At 36.4% G+C, this 24,211-nt stretch overlaps 1 protein-coding gene across 37 annotated transcripts in view; it reads right to left on the reverse strand.

Moving 5' to 3' along the window:
- The window catches only part of PTPRD (protein tyrosine phosphatase receptor type D), a 528,787-nt gene that overhangs the window by 295,337 nt on the left and 209,239 nt on the right, over window positions 1–24,211 (reverse strand). For all 37 annotated transcript variants that reach the window (XM_032595610.1, XM_032595608.1, XM_032595594.1 and 34 more), the window contains exon 4: window positions 22,279–22,420. In XM_032595610.1, coding sequence (XP_032451501.1) covers window positions 22,279–22,420 — 142 coding nt within the window. The remainder of the gene's footprint in view (window positions 1–22,278; window positions 22,421–24,211) is intronic.

Raw genomic sequence — 24,211 nt, forward strand, 5'->3', positions numbered from 1 at the left:
CCTCTTTAAAGGTGTTTTTAGCATGCTCTGTATGAGCATGGTGTGAAGTAGACAGTAACAATGGAATAAATTTCAGTGCACTATACAACAGATCACAGTGGAGCCACATACTGGTGGGTCTATATGCTCTGACATGGAGACAGGCAAAATACTCTTCTGTAAAAATGAAATCAAACAGCAGAACAATCTATGAAATGCCAGTTAAAGCAAAACAAGATACAGACTATAAACCCAAATGCATGTCTTCCACAGCTACTAAGCTATGGAATACTGAAAAAGATCTGGAAAGATGTCCAGCAAACTGCCAACTCTGAGGAATGAGGTAATAAAATGCACCTTCACTGTTTTACTTTCATGTGGTTTGAAATATTTGCAAAGAAAAGACATTTATGTATCATTTACACATGTTTTAAAATTACAAAGGAACATATCAAAATGAAAATAAACACAAAATTTCACATTATCTTCTATGAAAGACTATTAGCATCGTTTAAAAATTGTCTCCTATGATTACTTAACATTACAACAAATGATTGTGAATCAAGAAAGTTCTGTGATTAGCTATAATAGCATTGATAAGACTTACTACAGAGTACTAGATATTATTATTTAAATTTACAACAGGGTTAATATCACATCAATAGCTAAGTTTTCATATGTTTATACTCACCATTCTATCAGTCAATAACACCCTAAGATTTATTTGATTAATAAAGGGATTTATTTTACTTATATCTTATGTGTGTATGAGAGTGTATTTTAGTTTTCTATTATATCCAACACATAATAGTCATTTAACACACACGCCTTTTGAAAAACAGAGTAACAAGTGTAAAAACTACATACACATCAAGACAAAGTTACATAGCAAATGTTTTAAAAAAACAAGTTGGATTCTTTTGTCTCTGAGACAAAGAATCCATTTTTGGATCCATTTTTGGAAGGAGAGGGAGAGAGGGGGGAAAGGGACTGGTCCTATACCTGATACTGACGCTGAGGATATAAACATTACAACACACTGATGCCTTCACCCTAGGGGGGGTCAGAGAGTGACTAGTCTAGTGACTTTTTTCCCTTAGATAAAAATAAATCCAAGTGAAAATAAAAGCATATTAATATATTACAGCATCACAGAATCTCTGACATCATCATGCCATGTTTTCTACCCAAAGCTTGAATCCTCTTTCTCTCCTGCACTCCCAGAAAGTGATTACTCACCTCTACCTCCTAAAATTGCCCTGGTAATTTTCAGGAAACTGAGATCATTCCAGAGTTCTTTCTGGGACCAATCCAAAAATCTGCCACTTTCAGATCCTCATTGGGCTGTCTGAGCTAACATAAAATAAGTCTAATCCCTCTTCTACATGACAGTCCACAGGGGCAACCACCAGCTTCATAACTGGTTTAGTTATTTTTCTTAAGCCCCTGAGGGACCAGAAAAATTACATTTCCACATCTCAGCCCAACTGTCTTCTCTGCAAGAACTTTCTTAAATGAATAGTCTGTTTTCTTAGAAATGGTTCCTATTCAAGGAAGAATATAGTTATTTCCTCACTATTTTCTTTTTCTCTAAAACATAGTAAAATCGAAGCTCTTCATAGTTTGGTAAATCCGGAAGGCAATTAACCAGAATATGAGTTTCTCTTATTTACTTTTTGATATTGTATTATTATCTCTAATATACTGCCTTTTAGACATAAACATGACTTTTTTTTTTTTATTTTAGAAAGAGAGAGATCATGAGAGAGGGCGAGGGAAGTAGAGGCAAAGGGAGAGAATAAGAGAGTCAAAGAGAGAGACTTAAGCAGGACCAGCAAAGAGCCTGACGCAAGGCTGGATCCCACAACCCTGAGGTCATGACTTGAGCCAAAATCAAGAGTCACATGCTCAACCAACTGAGCCACTCATGTGCTCCTCAAATATGACATAATTAATACATTATTAGTAAATATGATTTACGTTTCCAGAAATAGCAATGGTATTACTAGCCACAAATTTTGTCCTGGATTAATTTGTGTGGTATCTTATCAAACTGGATGCAAGCAAAACTATACCTCTCATAAGATCATCAAACCTCTTTTACTCTCATATTACACCAACTGCATGAACTGGTCACCTTGTTTGACATCAGCTGGAAACATGAGTATTGGATGATACAATTATTTTGCAGCTCTGTGAAATGACCATCAAAGGGCCATGAGTATTGATTTGGGGGTGACAAATCCTAACAAGTGGATGGATTCACAAAAATGGAATCGATGAATAATGAGGATTAATTCTAATACAGAAAATAATCACGTATTTTTTTTAACAGCAAGTCAATTCCTCTTCCCTATTTTTATACAATCTTACAGTGTAGAATTGTACGGTAGTCACCCTTATCTGTGGTTTTGTTTTGTGCAATTTCAGTTATCCCTGGTCAACTGCGGTTGAGAAGCAGGCAGTCCTTCTTCTGACATTTCATCAGAAGGTCAATAGTAGCATAACACTACATCACAGTGCCTACGTCATTCATTTCACTTTATCTCATCATGTGGGCATTTTATCATCTTACATCATCCCAAGAAAGGTGAGTGCAATACAATTAGATGTTTTGAGAGAGACCACATTCACGTACCTTTTATTATAATATATTGCCATAATCATTCTATTATTAGTTATTACTGTTAACTTCCTATGGTGCTTAATTAATAAATTGCACTTTATTGTAAGTATGTGGATACAAGAAAAGAAAAACATAGCATAAGTAGGGTTCAGTGTGATCTGCGGTTTTAGGCATCCACCGGGGTCTTGGAACATATCCCAATATCCCCTGTAGACACAGGGGGGCTAGTGTACAATGTTCTCATATCCTTGCAAAGACTACTGATGGAAGGTATTTGTGCAGGGAAAAGAGGGGGAATAGGGGAAACCTGGGACCATGGACATCGAGGATGGCACTATATGACTGAATTGCCTTCAAGGACAAGTACCTCCTCTTCTTCTTGTTGGCCAAAGTGCAAGATAGAGCTGCACATCATTCAGCTCTGAGTAGTCCTCAGGCTTCACAAAGAGTCCACATGGGGCAGGCAGCTCCCCCCAAGGGCCTCAGACTTTCCCACTTTCTGAACTAAGCTAGCTCAAGCCACTTTAGAGGAAAGGAGTGTCCATTCTTGAGACTTCTTTGCTCCTTCTTTTGTTTAGCCTGCAAATTCTTTCTTCATTTCAGGGAAGAGAAAGACTTTTTTTTTTTTTTTTTAAGCTGCTTCTTTTACTGCCACTATCCACTGATAATGCTCTGGGGGCTTTACAGAGACTGACACCCCAGACACTGTAGACCATTGTGACTCAGCTTAGTCACTGAAGCTGAGCACAGCTGAAGAAAGTACTCAATTAGCAACTCCAGCTTCAAAGGCTATATTATTCTCTCCTCAATACACATGTGTAACTCCCATTAGCATTAATGGGAGCTGTGGGAGCCCACTGCTCAGAGAATACACCTCCAAGTCTGTTTGCTTGATGAGCATGCAATTAAACCTTATGGCCCAAATTTTTCAAAGAGGGCATATTAAGTACACCAAGTATTCATGCAAAATCAAGTGTGCTCACTTTGGGAAAGTAAGCTATCATTTCTATTTAAACATGAAGAAAGAGCTGTCCAAATTAGGCCTACTGTCATTTCATTTATCCTCTTAGATGTAGACAATGGCCTTTCATTGTGCTTTAGGAAAACAGTCACCCCTCTATTATATAAAAGTTTACTTATTTGTGGGGTGCCTGGGTGGCTCAGTCGGTTGAGTGTCTGACTTCAGCTCAGGTCATGATCTCACAGTCTGTGAGTTCGAGGCTCACATCAGGCTCTGTGCTGACAGCTCAGAGCCTGGAGCCTGCTTTGGATTCTGTGTCTCCCTCTCTCTCTCTGCCCCTTCCCCCACTCATGCTCTGTATTCTCTCTCTGTCAAAAATAAATAAACATTAAAAAAATTTTTTTAAAAAGTTTACTTTTTTGTTTTCGTAAGTATCACTTAACAAACTGGCCTCAGAGATAATAAGACCGGGATGACTTTATAAATTGTTTTAAGTTTATTTATTTATTTCAAGAGACAGAGTGGGGAAGGGCAGACAGGGAGGGAGAGAGAGAATCCCAAGTAGAGTCTGCACTGTTAGGACGGAGCCAGATGTGGGGTTTGAACTCATGAACCCTGAGATCATGACCTGAGCCAAAATCAAGAGTCAGATGCTTAACCAACTGAGCCACCTGGGCACCCCAAGACCAAGGTGGTTTTAAGTGAATTTCCTACACACAAAATCCAGCATGGTATCTACATATATTCAGTGCCTTTTTGGGTCTTCTGTTTAACAGCTTTATTATAACTCAAAGTTAGGAAAACACTAATTTGGCATTTAAAACAAAATCAATTAGGAAAATGCTTGCCTCAAATAATAAATGTGTTCTTACAGGAAAATGAAGATTTTCATTCCTTTACCTCATTCCAAAGAGAATGGCTCAAAATTTTCAACATGGAATCAATGCAAATTATAGGTTCAATAAAACATCAATATATTTTAGTTAATCTGTGCTGCATCCATAGTCTTGATCATACCTCCATGGAGAAAATAATTTTGACTGATTTAGTACCATTTGAATCATTCATTTTCTGCTGTTCACACACTTTCCCCCAAAATTTATAAAGAGGGTTATAAATAAGAATCTTAATATTTTATAAAGGAGAGTTAAGCAACATCAAAGGTATAAAAGTGAATTTCTAATCTAGTATTGACATATACTATTATCATGAAATGTCATATTCAGACTTTCTAATTATTTGAGAAATTAAAGTTATTTTAGGTACTGGACCATAATTACAAATCAAACAAATTTCCATGGGCCAATGAATTGTCAAAAAAACAAGTGTCCCCACTAAGCTTACAAGACTGCTGAAATGTTAGGGAACTTTTCATATTTACTGGCAGATGAGTTAGGCAAAAATCCCACTTTTAAAATTTCATCAAATAGGTGGCCTTCATAACAGTATTTTGTATTTAAAATCAACACTTCGCTTTATAAGTTTGATAGCAATCATCTTTTCATGGAATTTTAAAGGCAATGTGTTAAAGAACAGAGCATCTCAGAATTGAACACATCAATGCCTTTGTTCAGATCCTATGGACAACTGAATAAAGAGTCATAAACATAGAAGTGACACTCAACCACAATCTATGTTTAACAGAAATATTGATGATGGCAGATGTGAAAAGGAATTCACCATTTCTCATCAAAAAGGGTTGTGGATTGTTCCTATCAGATCTAACCTGACTCAAATGGAGATACCCTATTTTCAGTTTATTGCAAACACAGAACTATCTTTCAAGGGAGAGGTAAGACTGTTAGAGTTAACAGAGATAAGACTGTTATTACAGAGGGTGTAGGCAAGTTCCTTCTTTGTTGTTTTGTTGTTGTTGTTATTTGTTTGTTTGGTTTGTTTCCTCTGAATTACTGATTAAACATGCTAACAATTTAGGTGCATTATTAGTCTTCCTGGAGTGATTATGTCCTCTGCGTTGTTGAGACTACCTTCGCCAGCTAATCTGAAACTGACCCTGAGCTTCAGCTGGCACATACACAGCCATTTTCTTATTTAGAAATAATCTAGTTGGCAATGGTTTAATTGGGGACTATCAGTGTATAAAATGACATTTATTCAAACAAGCTCAGAAGCACAACCATCCTCTACTCTCTGTAGCTTTTGTCCAAAATATTCATTTTTAAAAATACTTTTTTTTTCAACCTGGTCCCTCTTCATAAAGGAAATAGATATATTTCCATATGAGAATTCATGACATTTAGGTGACTCTTGGAATGTAAAGTAAATGGATGGCAAGTAATTACAATTATCTAAAATATTTGTGGAAAGAAGGAAGAGAGAGAAGAAAGAAGGGAAAAGGAAGTAGAGAAGGGAATTGTCTGCCATGTGCCTCTGATAAGGGTTCAACTACAGAGTACCCTATTATAATCTGAGAGCAGTTGAAAGTTTTATAGTTCTCAGGAGAACCAACTACAGTATCATTTTGGAGAAATGGATGTGCAGAAAACCTGATAGATGGAAGTTATTATTAGAAATAAATAGGCTACAGCCAAAATCAAATATGTCACTTAAGCAATTTGTAAAGTTTACTCAACATGTTGTCTCAACAAATATTTGAGTGCACACTCTGTGGCACCCACTGTATGGTGCTGGGGATACAAGCATGGATAAGTCAAACACAACCTCTCCCTCATGAGATAAGCAATACCGATTTCATTCCTATTTAAAAATAAAGGACTAAAAACAACCACGTTGCTTGAATTAGAACCACTGATAGTCATTGAAGCACCAAAATAACAATAAACTCTGAGTGAATAAACTTCCATAAAAATAAACATTTCTATATGTGTCTATGTGCCGGCACAAAAAGTTGAATTCAGTTTCTGCTCTTCAACTTCAAACTCTTTTGCAAATTTGCCATTAAAAGGAACATCTGATTGGGTAATTTCAGCACAGAACATACACAATAGGAAGTAACTAGAGAACTAAGGATGTACCTTCTTTGAGTCTTGCTGATTTTTTTTTTAAATACTAACTTTGAAACTGGTAGGTTGTCCCACTTAAAGACCTTGATTTTAAATTGCCATTTCTTTTTACACCCAATTAAATTGTCAGTGTAATGAAGAATTGTCCAACTGAGTTGAACTGTGAGGATCTTCTCACTGCTGCTTTCTGTAGTCTTAATTTGCAGATGCTTTGGCCTAAAATAAGAATTTAAAGTCACCTCCTCAACAATAAGACACATAAAGCTTCTACCAACTGCTGTTCAAGACAGACAATGAAAGAACGCTTACTTCACAAAATGGCCCTCAGTGGGGTACAGCAAAGAGAATATTTTCCTATACTAGTAAGATATTTGCGCTCTGAAAAAGAGATTACCATGCCCCCTATTCTCAAATAAAGATTGAATAAAGACTAAGTACAAAGGGCTTGGTGTTTTCCAATTACCTCAGCAATTCTAGTAACTGATAATATTCGAAAAGAATAAACAAACTGAATCTGGGCTATTCATTTTCATGAAAACATTGTTTACAAAGTCATGATTCTTTGAACAATTTTCTTAGTGAAGGAGAACTATTTTCTTGTTAGCTTATCAGATTGATAGTAAGGGATCTTGGTAAGTTCCATCAACCAGAGGTTTTAAAGAGAACATCAACTCAGTTCCCACAATTCACATGACTAACACTGACCTTCTAACTTCCTATGGTCGCCTCAGACCCAGATTTAGGAAGCACCTTTGTAATCAGCCTTTGGGATCCCTAAGTCTTCCTTAAAGTGAACACTTTTTAATGCATTGTTAATGCATTTTCATTGCATCCATCTCTTACATTCTTTTTTTTTTTCATCTCTTACATTCTTACATCTGTCTCTTACATTCCACACCATCCCACCCTTTCATGTTGTCACCACTCTCTTTCTACACTTGTTAAGGAGAAACTCAAGGATGATGACTAAATGTCCCTAAACAACCAACCCAGTGGCCACTCTTCCTACCATTAAGATATTTTTCACACGTTCTGATTCCTGTAATAGAGACCCAAAAAATCAATCCTTAATACTCACCCATGATACTTACACTCAACTGTACTCTTTGTAATATAGCATCACAGAAGAACATGAAGTAGTCAATAGAGAAAAGGATTTGGAGTCAGAACACCTAAATAGACTCCATTTAGTATCTATGATATTTTAGTCAGGCAACTTCTGAACTTTGGTCCCTGTGAACTTGGACCTTTCCTTACTAGCCAGTCAAGTATTTAGCAGCCTTGTCTTTCAGGGTTAAGGATCTTTCTGGATCTAACAGAGGGAATGCTTACATACTAAAATTCATACATCCCCAAGCTGACCTCCATGCTTGGTGATTATTAATTCTGCAGGAATCTTCTCTTTTTTTTTCCTTCTTTTTTCTTATTTATCTATTTATTTATCCAATAATAAAAAAGGACCTTTTTAACCCCTGAATATCTTTTAAATATTCATTTCATAGAAGAACACTTTAAGGAAACAGCCCCAACCACTCCTGCCCTTCTCATTATCTCTTCTTTTACAGAGAAAAAATATGTATTCTCACAGAGAATAAGCTTAGAAATTCAGTTGCTAAATATTAGTAATTAATGACACCAAACATTAGAACTAGATTATATTCAAATTATGAATATGCAGTGTCTTGCAGAAAAGACTATTTTGCCTCAGTGATGGTCATGGTGGTGATATTCAGATGGAAGATGCAATAGAAAAACCAGCTTTTTAGAATGAAGGAATAAAAGCATTACCAGGTTAAGTTCAGTTAATCCCTGTGTAAAGTGTAGAGTGTACCTGTTACCAGAGAGAGCAGTCTGCATTCACTGCATGAGTACTATTGTATGTTAAAAAGAAGAGGAAAGAAAAAAAGCTAAGATATTCTTCATAAACTTAAAAATTCAGGATTATAAACACTAGGCAAATCCTTTTAATTCTGTGCCAATCAATGGAGGGAGAGTCAGGAAAGACATTAGCTCTTCTACATTAGATTCACATCCACCCATTGATGTGGACAACAATTTTCCCTTAGTTTTATCTCAGTGGCAGAGCCAGATTTTGTAAAATCTGAAGTTTATAAAATATTAGATACCAGGCCTACTTTATAAAAATGAAAGCAAAGATATTACTTTCACAAATTTTAGAAAAAAAAAAAAACACACAATCAACTGAATATACTACTGGGCCCTCCCAAGCAAGCAAGGGCCTTGACACTGAAGCTTCCTTAGCTCCAGAGTAAATCTGTCTCTACCTCAACTCCACGCCAGATCACTTCCCCTCCACCACTCTCAATAGATTTTCTGGCACCCGAAAACAGCAATGGTTTGGTGGGGTTCTCTGACTAAGGATTTATCACTGAAGGAGACAAGAAGAATGGTCCCTGAGCTTGATCAATGCTGTTTACATGTAGTTAGCAAGGCTTGCTTAAAACATACCACATCGACATTTTTTGTTTCTTTTTAAATTATCAGAGCCATATTTTAAACATGTTGATAGGAAATTAAGATAAGACTAGCCCAAACCCCAGTCCTTCTGGCTAGCATTAAGCATCCTCCTTGGCTCTTTATAGCGGGTTTGTGGTAAATTATTGTGAAAAATAATTTAACTCAAAGTGGACTCTTTCTCCTAGGGGATGATTTATCTGTTTGTAAGCTGAGATGAGGGAATTCCATTTGCTGTTGAGCCAGTGAGGCTAACTTTATTAATGCATCCTTGCTGCAAAGATTCATGGGGCCCCCCTCCCCTCCTTGCCCAGTAAGTCAGCTGTAGCACTCCTTGTCAGTTTACAACAGGCTGGGCAATACCTGGAAATTCAGAGCTGTCATCATAAGATATAATGACATGCATAAAACCAGAATGTAAACGGAAGATCCTTTAGGGTACGGGGCTCTGACTCAACTTAGGCCTTACGAGGCAAAATACCTATGAATGTAAGAATGTTCCTGTTTTTGAGTATATGCTAATGGCTTTTCCTCTAAGGTAAAAACATCTAACCTCCCGTTTTTGTTAATAAATAAATATTTTATTATGAAAATCAATTTTGTTTAATGAAGTCTTCTGAGGGAGAAGATGTTTTAAGATATTTTATTAAAATCATTTCATATTTAGGTCTGCCTTGTCATCTCCACCTAGAGCAAAAAGGAGTCATAAAAAATGGTAAGTGTAGCCATAAAAATTTCTTTCACTATTAGTTGGGAAAGAAACAAATGGGAATATTACTTTGAAGGTAATGACTTACGTTTTTTTACTGCATCATATTTTCTCAAAACCCAAGCAAAGTATATCCCAAATCATACTACGAATAAAATATAATTTTCTCTCAGAACACTTTTCCTCTTCAGAAAAAAAAGATGAGTTTAATTTTTCTGTCAGCTGAAGCTTCATGTGTCAAACACATCTTATATTTCAACAAACCTTACTGTCATATTGATGGAATACTCAAGGAGACATTAGTTCTTACACAAGTACTAGCTTAGAAAGGTGTAAGCGGAATTCTAATGAACACACTTCTAAAAATATACTTCATTATCCTCAACCACAGTATTATATGTATAATTGCCTTTCATTTTTAACCAAAATTATGGTTTCTTGTCAGAGATTGTAGCTTCCTTGAAGGCAGGTGGTGGTAAAGTTTGTTCCATCTTTTTATTCCCAACCCTTAACACAATCCTTATGGAATAAGGGAGAACCATATTATCAAATGAATACGTTCATGAAATAATATAAATTGCATCTTGTGCACTGTGTGCTTATACTAAATGTCGAAACAGCATATTCAGTTATCAGTAATTTTTGAGGTGTTTTTTTAATAAAACACCTTAAATGAAGTAGTTCTGAAATAAAAAAAATTAGAAACTTCTTTGTTAAACTTGTCATTTGTTCACTCAGTCAACAAATATTTATTGAAAACTTGCAACATGTCAAGCATGGTGCTGCGTGCTCAATCTTAAACCAGACAAAGCCCTGACCTCTTGAAACCTCCAGTCTAAGCATGGAGATAACTGTTCTAAGGATAAAAGAAAAGCTTCATCTCTTTTTCTCTTAAATACACTCCCCAATCACTTACAACAGGATGACACTCAAATTTCAACTACTCTGTGGAGCCAAAGAGGTCAAATGGTGGCTCATACATCTGAACAACAGGATTATTATTTAATGGACAAGGCAGCCTGACTTAACAACTATAAAATTATTCATTTTTATAGGCTTAGAAAGATAGTTCTGCCGGCATCAGAAAATTCTACTTCACATGTATGGCAATGATTTTTAATCAAAATAATTTAAAATTAACTATTGGTAATTATAATAATAGTACTGGTAGTAATAATATTGGTGAGGATAATGATATTCACATTTACTGAGTGCCTGGCACTTTGCCAGAAAGCTTTATGTGGATCATCTCCTGTATTCCCTCTTTCTAGTTTAGGTACTAGATTTTCTTACTATCTCCACTTGACAGATAAAGAAGCTGAAGCTCAGAGAAGTTGAGAAATCTGCACATAGCCACAGAGCAAATTGTGGAGTCAGAATTTGAATGCAGATCTGTCTGCTGGAAGAACCTGAACTCATAACCACACCTGCCATCACCTGCTACACCAAAGGTGGTAGCACAGATCATGTAGAGTACAAAAACAAAAACCAACCAAACAAAACCTTTTTCACTACCTCTTTAAATATTGACATGATGTATGAAATATTCTTGTTTCTTCTAAAATATATAACTAATGATGCTGCATTTTCACAGACATTAAAGACAAAAAACAATTATAGGTTTTCATCTGTTCTGTGACCTATGGCAGTCCAGATGTCACAGAACCAAGGTCATATTTTAAGTATGACCCTACTCGGACATAGGCAATCCAAAAATTGACTATTAGTTACCAGCGTACAAGCATTCCAAACACCATGGGAATATGTGTTAATACAATATTAGGCACAAATGTAAGAGGGGGGAAAAAAGAAGCTAAAAATTCTTGGTATTTCATATTAAAGGGCACTGCACCAGTACATAATCTTCAGTCATTCCAAATAACTTGGTAACACAATACATAGTTTCAGGCTTTCCTATCATCTTATTTTCATGTACAAAGTTGATTTTTAGTCATTTGCACAATGCAATGTTTTATAAGCCAGAGTAAACTTCTTTGCCAGGATTGTTGATCTTCCCTTTCCATCACAGTAGCCATGCATTAATTTAATGAACATTTACTGAATTACTATGTGCCAGGCACTGCCCTAGATGCTGAGGATTCAGCAGTGGACAAGAGGTCTGAACCAAACAGTTCAACTTCAAAGAGATAATTAAGGGAGAAGAAAGGAAATGACCATTCTTCGGCAACTTTTATATTTGAATCACTGTGCCACATGCTTTACACATGTATGCCACTAATTTCTAAAAACAATGCTAAAAACATAGGATTATTCTCCACGCTAAAGATGAGGAGATTTCTTTATAGATTTTGGATACTAGAACTCACCAAACTCCACACCTGAAAAAAAAATCCAGTGAAGAAATGGGCAGAAAACATGAATAGACACTTCTCTAAAGAAGACATCCAGATGGCCAACAGGCACATGAAAAGATGTTCAACGTTGCTCCTCATCAGGGAAATATAAATCAAAACCACACTCAGATACCACCTCACGCCAGTCAGAGTGGCTAAAATGAACAAATCAGGAGACTATAGATGCTGGTGAGTAGGTGGAGAAACGGGAACCATCTTGCACTGTTGGTGGGAATGCAAACTGGTGCAGCCACTCTGGAAAACAGTGTGGAGGTTCCTCAAAAAATTAAAAATAGATGTACCCTATGACCCAGCAATAGCACTGCTAGGAATTTACCCAAGGGATACAGGAGTACTGATGCATAGGGGCACTTGTACCCCAATGTTTATAGCAGCACTGTCAACAATAGCCAAATTATGGAAAGAGCCTAAATGTCCATCAACTGATGAATGGATAAAGAAGTTCTGGTTTATATACCCAATGGAATACTATGTGGCAATGAGAAAGAATGAAATATGGCCTTTTGTAACAATGTGGATGGAACTGGAAAGTGTTATGCTAAGTGAAATAAGTCACACAGAGAAAGACAGATACCATATGGTTTCACTCTTATGTGGATCCTGAGAAACTTAGCAGAAGACCATGGGGGAGGAGAAGGGAAAAAAAGGTGAGAGAGGGAGGGGGCCAAAACATAAGAGACTCTTAAAAACTGAGAACAAACTGAGGGTTGATGGGGGTGGGAGGGAGAGGAGGATGGGCGATGGGTTTTGAGGAGGGCACCTGTTGGGATGAGCACTGGGGGTTGTATGGAAACCAATTTGACAATAAATTTCATATTAAAATAAAATAAAATAAAATAAAATAAAATAAAATAAAATATGAGGAGATTCAAGTTTAGACTTGGTAATGTATCTAACATCTTAGAATCAGAAACAGACTCAACATAAACCCATGTCTGTCTGGCTACAAAGAACATTCCCATTCCATAGCAGAGGGTTCCCTCGGTTTCAACAATCTCTTTTTGAAATTACCCTTCTGTCTGCACTGATTTTCTGGTTCTCAAATTCACCCTCTATCTTATAATGGCCATTGGAGTAATGATCACTTTCTTCCTTTATGTGTAAAGTGAGATTAATTCCTGTCCAAATGGTGCATCATATGTGTTTACCTAACCATATCTAGTCATCCTTCTTTATATGTATACATTCATGCCACAAATATTTGTTGGGGGCCCAGTAAATGCTAGGAATATTTCTAGGCCAGAGAAAAATGTAATGGAGCTTATACACAAAAGGGGGAGGTACATAAAATAAGTTTCAAGAAATTGAGTATAATTTCACATGGTAGAAAGTGCTATGAAGCAAATTAAACAGGTCATGCATACACTATATATAAACACTGACTGTACAACACACACACATGTATATATGTGCACAAATATACCTCCCCAACAGAATTTCTGGTTAAACTATACAATGTCTAACTACTTATAATTAATAACTAATTTTATTAAAATCCATAAATTTTTATGACACAATATTTTTCTATCATATTTGATTTTTCTGGTTGCTGATAAATGACAGATCTGTGGATACCCATGGAATTAAATGAACACACACACACAAAGTGTGCGTGCCACCGAAAACTGTTCATATTGATTTTCTAGTCTCACGCATGATAAACAGCTTCATTTTTTAAACAGTTCTTTTGGTGTTATACTTTAAAAATATGTAGGATCTCTTCTGAGAAAACCCTCACTGATAACAAATTTATAATCTGAACATACATATCATCAAGCATGAGAAAAAATTTAATGGGGCACATTTATGATCTATATCTATTAGAAAAAAACATTTTTTTTTTCATTGTGTGAAAATAAGTAAATCAAGGGTGAAGTTTAACAATCAAAGATAAACCTTAAAGATACAAAAAAATAAGGCATGGAAAGTTTTGATATGTAAGTTAAAACACAGTTTCATTTAGAAAGATCACAGATAAGGTAGTTTTTAAGTTGTCCTGTTATTTAATAAAACACATTAAGGGGGCGCCTGGGTGGCTCAGTTGGTTAAGCATCCAGCTTCGGCTCAGGTCATGATCTCATGGCTGGTGAGTTTGAGCCCCACATCAGGCTCTGTGCTGACAGCTCAGAGCCTGGAGCTGGCTTCGAATTCTGTGTCTCCCTCTCTCTCTGCACCTCCCCCACTTGCGCTCTTTTTCTATCTCTCTCTCAAAGATAATTAAACATTAAAAAAATTTAAAAAATAAGATAAAACATAATAAGAATATTAGGATGTATGTCACCATACCTGTGTGGCATTAATTCACAAGTTACTGTTTTTTAATAAAAGAGGTTACATGCTTTTTTAAGGAGATATGTATTTAGGATTTTGATAATTAAATCCGAGATGGAACAGTTGGTATATGTATGACCTAAATCCCAATAAATTATGCATGTACAACTTTTAAAACTACATCTTATTTAGTAGCTTAAAATCAAACTAATTTGAAAGCCAGGAAACTGATATTTTTTAATTGTTCAAATGATATCAGTGAAAGACAACCAAATATCCAGTTTTAAAGTATAAACATCAATTATGTATAAAGGACTATGAATTGTATTACTTTAAGTATTTTAGCAAACCTCTTTCCAAATTTCTACTCATAGAGACAGATTATGCTAATTTAGTCACATGATTTCTCACTTGTATAGTTTGCTCTCTTTAGCCAATGAAGTATGTCCCAAGCTCATTTTCTTCTACTATTACTCTTTTTTACTTCTACTCTACTCTCACCTACTATTGTTTATACCCACCTGTGATGGTTGATTTCATATGTCAACTAGAATGGGCCATTAGATGCCCAGATATTTGGCCAACGCTTATTCTGGATATGTTTGGATGAGATTAACATTTAAATCAATAGTCCCAGTTAAGCAGATTGCCTATCCTATTGTGAGTGGATATCCTGCAATCAGTTGAAGGTCTGAATAGAATAAAAAGGATGACCCTCCTCCCAGTAAGAGAATTCCTCCTGCTTAATTGCCTTCCAAAAGGGACATTAGCTTATTCCTGTCTTCAGACTCATCCTGAAACCTAGGCTTTTCCTGAGTCCCAAGCCTGCTGACCTTTAGACTATCATCAGCTGTCCTGGGTCTTCAGCTTACCGACTCACCCTGCAGATCTTGGGAGTCTTAAGCCTTCTTAAAAACATGAGCCAACTTCTTATAATAAATCTCTTTATATTCCATTTCTCTGGAGAACCCTAATATACCACTCCTATCCACTGTCCAAATATTTAACAATTTCTTATCTATGCAACTATGTTCATGAAGCTTTTCTGTATTCCTGATACTTTCTCACACTAGTTCTCCCTGATAAAATCTTATATTCTTTAAGCCTCAATTCAGAAGTCTCTTCCCTCCCATGATGCACCATCAATGTAGGACTTTTCCACACTTTTGACACCATGGCACATTAGTACTGTTGTCATTTATGTCATGTTTGTCTGTGGCTGATCAGCTGAAAGAACATTGTTCTTCCAGGAAAATATCTTTTATAACTACATCAAAAGTAAATAACCCAAGGGCTACAGTACATAGTCACATCATAATAGAGCAGGGCTTAGTTTTGACTGGGTAAAACCCAAAGAAAATCTTAGCTGTATGACCAAGAAAGAAAAAAAAAAAAATCATTCCAAACTCTCTAGACCTTGGTTTCTTACATCAAAAATAAGAGATAAGGCTAGGTAAACACTAAATTCCCTTCCAGCTGGACATTTCCATAGTGCCATTAACAGCCAATCAATAGTAAGTACTCACATGACTTAATATTCATTTTAAAATAGTTAAAAAATAATATGAAGGCAAAAGAAAAAAAAATTGTTCTCACTTAAACACTAAAATCTCACTTGAGATTTACAAGTGCACTCATTCTCTCTGAGTCCTTTAAGACACAATCCCAGGGTGGAAAAACTAGTGATAACAATCCAAAGAAAGTGGCATCATGCATCACCAACACAATAATCCTTAAAAGACTGACCACAAGGAAGCAGGAAAATGTCTCAGCTCACAAATGCACTTTTTCCCAAATACTATTTGTTTTTTTTTTTTTTTACAAAAATTTTTTTAACGTTTATTTTTGAGACAGAGAGAGACAGAGCATGAACGGGGGAGGGGCAGAGAGAGAGGGAGACACAGAATCGGAAACAGGCTCCAGGCTCTGAGCCATCAGCCCAGAGCCCGACGCGGGGCTCGAACTCACGGACCGCAAGATCGTGACCTGAGCTGAAGTCGGACGCCCAATCGACTGAGCCACCCAGGCGCCCCAAATATTATTTGTTTTAATGTCTCTCCTTACAACGGTCCCAAGGACCTGTGGGCATGGGCTCCTGCCTTGGTGAACACTAACACGTAAAGAACAGCTATTTATAAGTTCTTAGGACCACAAGTCCAAAAGTCAGAAGTTTCTGTGTACGTACGTGGCTTTGCCCACCACCTCCTCTTTTCCGCAAGGAAGTAGAGTACACAGGAAGGCTTTATCATGTTGTTATCAATTTATTCCAACTACGAAACTATTTTATAAGCCTTTTCAAATAATCTTCACTCAGTACCATAATTGTCAGCAAGTTTGTTCTGTGTTGGCCACCCTTCCTTTTGTTTCTGTCTTTCATAAAAATCCTTTTGTGTGACAGTCAAGCAGCTGTGCTTTGTTCTTTAATGTTCCTAGCCTGGATCCCCAGCCGAGACCACTTTATAACATAAACAGCAAAGTACCATTTTCACAGCGGGGACAACTGTGTTCATCTTCAAAAAGAGGCATTAATAAAATGAGACTGTAATGAACATGCTAATTCTGATCACAGGGTACTGCACAATGGTGGAGAGAGGCGACTGCTTTCTCCCCGAAAGATTGTAAAAGTTGTTGTTGTTTTTTTAACAACTGCCATAACGGCTTACATTTTTTTGAAACCGACATATTATGCAAACATTTCTCTCCATTTCCCAATGAAATGCCTTCTCTGTCTCATGCAACTGCTCACTGTGTGTTTTACTATCTCAGTAACAGTCACCTTCAGGAAGCATATTTTTTCCATCTTGCAAGAACTGGATTATGAAACAGGCATGTCACTGAATCTAGAAAGCTAAAGAAAAGAGATCTGAGTGATCCTAGTCCAATGTCTTTGGCTTCTCTGTGCATGTGAAGATAAAAAAAATAATAATAACAATAATAAAAATGAAGATGGAGGAGGAGGAGGAGAGGGGGTAGAAGAGGAGGAAGGAGAATAAAATGAACAGGAAAGTAGGGAAGTTAACACATTTGTTCAAGATGCCACAGCTATGTTGGGACAAAACTATAGTTGGAACTCAAATTACCTATGATTACAAAGTGAGAACTTTGTATTTTGTCTCATGTCTTGATGGTGGCCATTCATAAAATACGATGCATTTGCGTGGAGTAAACATTAAGTATTGCTTCATAAAATATATCTGCAAAACTAGGTAATTAGATTGTGTAATATTTGCTTAACTAACTTTATAAAAAATTAATGTTTATTTTTGAGAGGGAGGGAGAGAGAGAGAGAGAGAGAGAGAGAGAGAAAGCAGGGGAGGGGCAGGGAAAGTGGGAGACACAGAATCCGAAGCAGGCTCCAGGTTCTGAGCTATCAGGACAGAGCCTGATGCGGGGCCCAAACTCAGGAACTGTGAAATCATGACCTGAGCTGAAGTCGGATACTTAACCTACTGAGCCACCCAGGTGCCCCTTAACTAACTTTTTCAGACAGCAATTTTACTTTATTTGTGTTGTATGAAAAAGATAGTCTCCTTTAAGTAGGTAAGAGCAACAGTATTATATATTAGACACTGTTTTGTTGTGGTAGTGCTAGTGGTATTTTGGGGGGCAGTGCTATTTGGGAATGGACAAGTCTCCAAAAATAATCCACTAAACTTAAAAGAATAATGTATTACATGCTGTTTTGGATGCCAATAATATGTGTATTTTCTGATTACTGCTTAAAAAATATCTAAATTCTAGAAACATGACACTTAGTTACATGCAAAATTGGTAATATCTCATTTTCTCTGCCCTGGTGCTGGTAACATGTATCTGAGATAACATTTTCAATTACATTTATCATTATATGAATTTATACTACAAGACTTCCCCCTAATAATCTTTGGCCAGTAAGAAATTACGACCAGTGAACCAAAGATTCAGAAAGAACTAAATCCATCTGGATAATGATCCTCTTCTTAAAATACCCTCTCTGGTCCTACTCGTGCCCTTGAAAGCCTAATTTGTAATCTAAAGTCCTTCAAATTCTATAATTAGGTAAGTCTCAGCCCTTAATAACCCCTCAGTGGTATCTGAAGCCTTCAGTTAAAGTTCTGCTTAGGAGGGAAAGCATGTATGACAGATATGCTCAGTGTCCTAAAGTACTACAGAAAGAGGGAATTGGTATTTGCCTGTGTCTCCACATGCAGGGCAGCCAAAAAAAAAAAAAAAAAAAAAAAAACAAAAATTAAAATATGACCTAGAGGCCATAAGTACTGCATCCAACTCCATATTCTCCTACAACTTCTTCTATGAACTACAGTGCACAGTGTATAAATGGTAATTGCCTAAATATCTCATTCCAGGGCATGTTCAGCCTGAGCTTATAGTTATCATTCCTTATGAAAACAGTTTTTCAGAGCTAGGGCAATTTGAACAGAGCTACAGAGGGAAACTTTCCCCTGAAATACTCCCGTTAATGCACACGGGTGGTCAGAGTATTGTTTCAATGTCTTCTGCATTAGCCACACAGTTCAGATGTTTAAATCTCCAATTAATTAGGTTCTCTAGTAGCCTGTATGAAATAAATTAGTGATCTCCATCCAGTCCACTTAGACAAAACCCATCATGACAGTTGGCACATTTTTGGCATTGTCAGCAAAGTAGGGAAACAGTAAATGACCCATATGGATGAAATGGGCGTCTGATGAGGGCCACTGATTGAAAGTGTACAGCAGGCTGATCCAACTGCAGAGCAGAGAACTTGAGTATCTACCAAGGTGATTTCCAAAAGCAAGTGAACTTAAAATGGGCACAAAGCTCATCAGTGGTAGTAGGAAACTCTTCACATTCATTTCAACTAACTGTTCACCTTACCCATATTCTATGAATGTGATTATGCTACTGGAATATTTTTTCAAGACTATAATTAATGGAATTATGATTAGTTATTTGGAAATTTTAAACAAAGAGGTAGCCCTCGGAGACAAAGATAATTCCCAACCCCATTTATTTCATCCCACAGGGATATAGGAAAAGTTTTCTATTTTAAGTTATGTTTAGACTAGTTTTCCATTATCCAAAATACCTTTGAGTTTTTCTCATGAAACATTTCCAAAACTGCTAAACATAGCCTTTAAAAAAAAAAAAGGTTTAACTATCTTTACTAGAATCATAAATTTTCAGACAAATGCACTTACATATGACAGATATTCACATAGAAGTTAAGATCATATTAAAATGTTCAAGTGTGTTTGTTTTATGTGAGAGCTAGTTGAATAAAAGTAGATGAGTAGATCAGCTGCGAGGCAGGAAAATACAAATTCATGTGAAAATCTAAGTACAGTGGTATTTTACTCCAAGTTTTGTTAATCTCTTCAACACATGCATGAAGATTAAGTCAAGCCAAATGACTGTCATTGCTTCCTTTTAAGAAGTGAATTCAAGGAAATAGGAAGTGTTTGTGATAAATTTTACTTTACCATACCTTTGTAATACACTTTCTGCATAACAGCATTAGTTCTAAACTAGGTGAAGAAATGAAGATTAAAATGTAAAAAGAAAATCAACAAATTAGTCTGAGTTTGCTTCAGATATGAACACCTGAAGAACTTATTCTACAATGTTCACACCTACTATCTAAGTTTATATGAACACATATATGGATATTCACATATGTATATATATTTTGTAGTAAATGTTACAAACAGTTTCTAAGATTCGTTCCAGTTCTAAAATCTGACTTCCAACTCCCATGCGTTCTTTTTTCCCCCCTTAGATCTTATTCTTGCCTGAGAGATTTTAGTCTTTCCATTATCTTTTCAAATATTTAAAATGCATTTCTTTCCAAACTCATTCATATGGTTCATTATCTGCACTTCATCAAATCATAATTTCTACTCTCATTGATTGCGCTTACTGTCCTTCATGAATTAGAACTGGCTTTCATGCTTTAGAACTGGTAGTTATGAGCCCATCTGAGAATGAATGACCTTGTCTAGGGTTGTATATCCTGAGTTGTGGGAGCATCTCTGTGGGGTGAGTACCTACAGGGCTGCCTGTTTCACACTGTGTGAGAGTCACTGTATCTGACCAGTTTTGATGTTTGATTCTAAGTTCTGAGGATGGCACCATAGAAGTAGTGCTAGAATTCTCACCTTTATGCAGAGAGCTGATCTAGCTCTTCTTACTTTCACTTTATTTTACGTAGGCCTGTGTGCTGCAGAGCTAACACACCAGCCATAAAGCATATGGTCCTTTTGGTTATTATCTTGGCTTATGAGATTATAAATTGTCTATTCTCTGGAGATTCTCTCTTTGTCTATAGCACCTGGAAACTTCTTTCTTGTTTGCAAGCCTAATCATGCATTTAATTTTATTTTCAGATATATTTTACCAACATCTAGATGTATTTATAGGAGGATGAGAGCACTGTATGTAAACATAGCTTGTCATAATGGACAGAAATGTAGCCCAAATCTGACTTAAGTTTTTTTTTTTTTTTTTTTCCAACGTTTATTTATTTTTGGGACAGAGAGAGACAGAGCATGAATGGGGGAGGGGCAGAGAGAGAGGGAGACACAGAATCGGAAACAGGCTCCAGGCTCTGAGCCATCAGCCCAGAGCCCGACGCGGGGCTCGAACTCACGGACCGCGAGATCGTGACCTGGCTGAAGCCGGACGCTTAACCGACTGCGCCACCCAGGCGCCCCTGACTTAAGTTTTTTTAAGCAGCGTTCTGTTATGCTCATTTAAAAGATCTATATCAAGTTGGTCAGTATTTCTCCTGAGACTCAGTAACATATTTACATTATTTAAACATCTTTGGGGGAGCCTGGGTGGCTCAGTCAGTTGAGCATCTGACTCTTGATCTCAGCTTAGGTCATGATCTCATGGTTCGTGAGTTCAAGACCCGCATCAGGCTCTGTGCTGACAAGGTGGAGCCTGGTTGGGATTCTGTCTCTCCTTCTCCCTGCCCCTCCAACTCCTCCTCTCAAAATAAATAAACTTCATCTTAAGAAAGTCTGTTCTCATAAGTAGTGGAATTAAGCAAAGTGAGGTTCAAAATAAATAAAGAAATAAAATTGTGTATGAGAAAAAAAGAGATAAAGGCACAGGAGTATTAGTTTGGAGAGGTCAACTACCAGTAAGCTAATTCAGATGATATTCTTATCTCTACACAAAATTATTGACTTATAGACATATAACAGCCTATTATTAATCACTAGCCTTTATTCTCTAGTACTGCCATTCTAAGGAAAGTCTAGAAAGTAGGTACACTTTTAGTACTGGAAATTTGGGAAGTCATTTCATACTTTGGTCAAACTGCATAAGCCACATAGCTGAAAACACATATGGGGACACACTGTTTCCACTCACTTTGCCTTAACAGATGCTAGTTGAAAAAATATAAAAGGGTAAAATAAAAACACATTTTTTGACATAAAGAAGAAAGGTGTCTTTCTTTTTCTCAATTCCTCTGTTTAAGAGGAACTAATCTTTAGGTAGAGGACGCTCCTTTAATTTTGCAAACATCAAGGTCAAACGTAGTAATCCGCAGAAAGTAGTTCCCAACCTTGGTACAAAAAAAATCCATACATAAGCAATGCTAACATGCAAAAGACTAGCAGGCCCTGTTTCCTTTCGAGGCACAGTACCAAAAATCACAATATCTGGCATTGAAAATCAGCACTTCTCTGTGATTTTCTTTTCTCTCCCTGGTTAGGATTATTTCAAGACTCGTGAAAAAAGGCACCCACTATGTTTAAAGGCTTTACCCTTATAAACATTGTATTTAAATTCATTTCCCATTTAACTGTCATGACAATCCTACTCTTTTTAGTGGTCCTAAAAAAGAACACCAGGGATACAGAATTTCAACAATGACACAGGCAACAACCTTGTATTTGATTACTTACCACGCAAAACTGTGAGTCTGGTGGATACACTTATTTCTCCCACGTTATTCGAGGCCACACATTCATAAATGGCCTCATCCCGCGGAGTCCGTAAGGGTTGTATTCTGAGAACTGATCCAGATCCATCATCAAACTCTATTACCTATTAGAGGAGACAATAGCTGTCACAGGTGTTGTTACAATCGTCTACCTCTCAACTAAACCTCTTAATACAGTGGTGAGCCAGTTTTTAGGCTCAGAATCAACACAGCAGCACTTTAAGGCTGAATTTTGATACACAGCAGCAAAACAGAGTAATTGGTTTAATTTAATGAATCTTCTTCTGAACAAGGGGAAAGACATGCAGCTACAAATGCAAAGTCTACTGAAAACCATTGACAATGTACTCACGGAAATAGTCTAGTATGTGTATCCAGGGGAATTTGACCCTATTAATTTTGCAAGAGACTTGCTGCTAAGATGGATAACTTTCTCAAATTATTCTGTCTTTGAGAGCACATATAGATATGTGGATCCACTCAATAATTGGACTGTTAGGTGAAGACATAATGTGTGCCACCAGAGATAGGGCTGCTCGTTTAAAGTGTTTCATCCTGAACAGTATAGATGAGAAAACCATGAAGAGAAACTGCATAAATCTAATACTTAGGCAGCCAACGAGATGGCTTTCACAACCCAAGAGACTGATGGCATGCATTAATTTTGCCATAAATCATTGCAGTATTTGTTCTAGCTTAGCGTTTTCTGCATTTTTAGGGCTTTCTTGCGGTAAAATGGAGGCTTGCTTCACCGGGCAGAAAATTAATGTACTAAAGAGTAAGCCTGAATTCACTATCATTATGGACTGTACTCTGAAACAGTTTAGCAACCCTAGATATTTGTCAGCTAATTCAAGAACTACTTAAAAATGATAATGATGATGATATTGATAAACATGAGTACAAAACTGTGTAGTCCTCTACTTATCTTTTCTATAACTGTACTGTGTTCTTTCAGCTGCTCACTTAGTTGCTGTGCTTTCTGGTTTTAGTGTTTTTGTTTCTGTTTTGTTTTGTTTTGTTTTTGGCATTTCCCTGTGACTAATACTTCCATGTGCCTAAATTATGAACTGAGAATGCCTTATAAATACATTTATTGGGATGCTCAATCCCAGATTTTGTGTGTAAATGTGTTTATGTCAACATATGGAAGAAAGAGATTGGATGTTTTTAAAATATATCCACTTTAAGTACTTTCTGCATTCCACTTAATGTTTTAAATTCACAAAGATAGCCAAAATGTACCACTTCTCAATGCACTATGATTTATTTTCAACTCTATTAAGCATACATTTTAGAATGAATCCACTATGCATCTTGGGAGTAAAAGGTTTCATAGTTACTGCAATCTTAGCCAACTGTGTCATAAGTAAAAATACGTATATACTTATAAACATCTCACAGCTTACTGTAGAGAAAGGCTTAAACATCCTTAATGGCAATTTAAATTTTGATTTTTTTCATTGAGAAATAATTGGCAAATATCACTGTTTAAGGTGTAAGTCATATAACATGATGGTTTAATTTACAAATATGTGAAATGATTACTACAATAGGTTTAATTAATATCCATCATCTTACATAGATACAATAAAAAGAAAAAAATTCTTCCTGTGATAAGTCTCAGAATCTACTCTCTTAATCACTTTTGATTAATTGTTTTACTGTGTGCTTACATTTCTGAACTATTTCCTAGAGTTAGACCAATCCTCTTTCAACAACCAACCAATATACTACACATTGGGCTAGTGCTGTAATTTCCAATTTGAAAACCTTCTTTAATACCCAGTATCAATTGTATACCTACTCTAGGCCAGGCATTGTATTTACAACTGGAGATAGAAGAAGAGAGTTCACTTAGAGTTCTCCCAGATTTTATAAACTAGCAAAACAAA

The sequence above is a fragment of the Lynx canadensis genome, chromosome D4 (genome assembly GCF_007474595.2).
Source record: "Lynx canadensis isolate LIC74 chromosome D4, mLynCan4.pri.v2, whole genome shotgun sequence".
NCBI classification, from domain to species: domain Eukaryota; kingdom Metazoa; phylum Chordata; class Mammalia; order Carnivora; family Felidae; genus Lynx; species Lynx canadensis.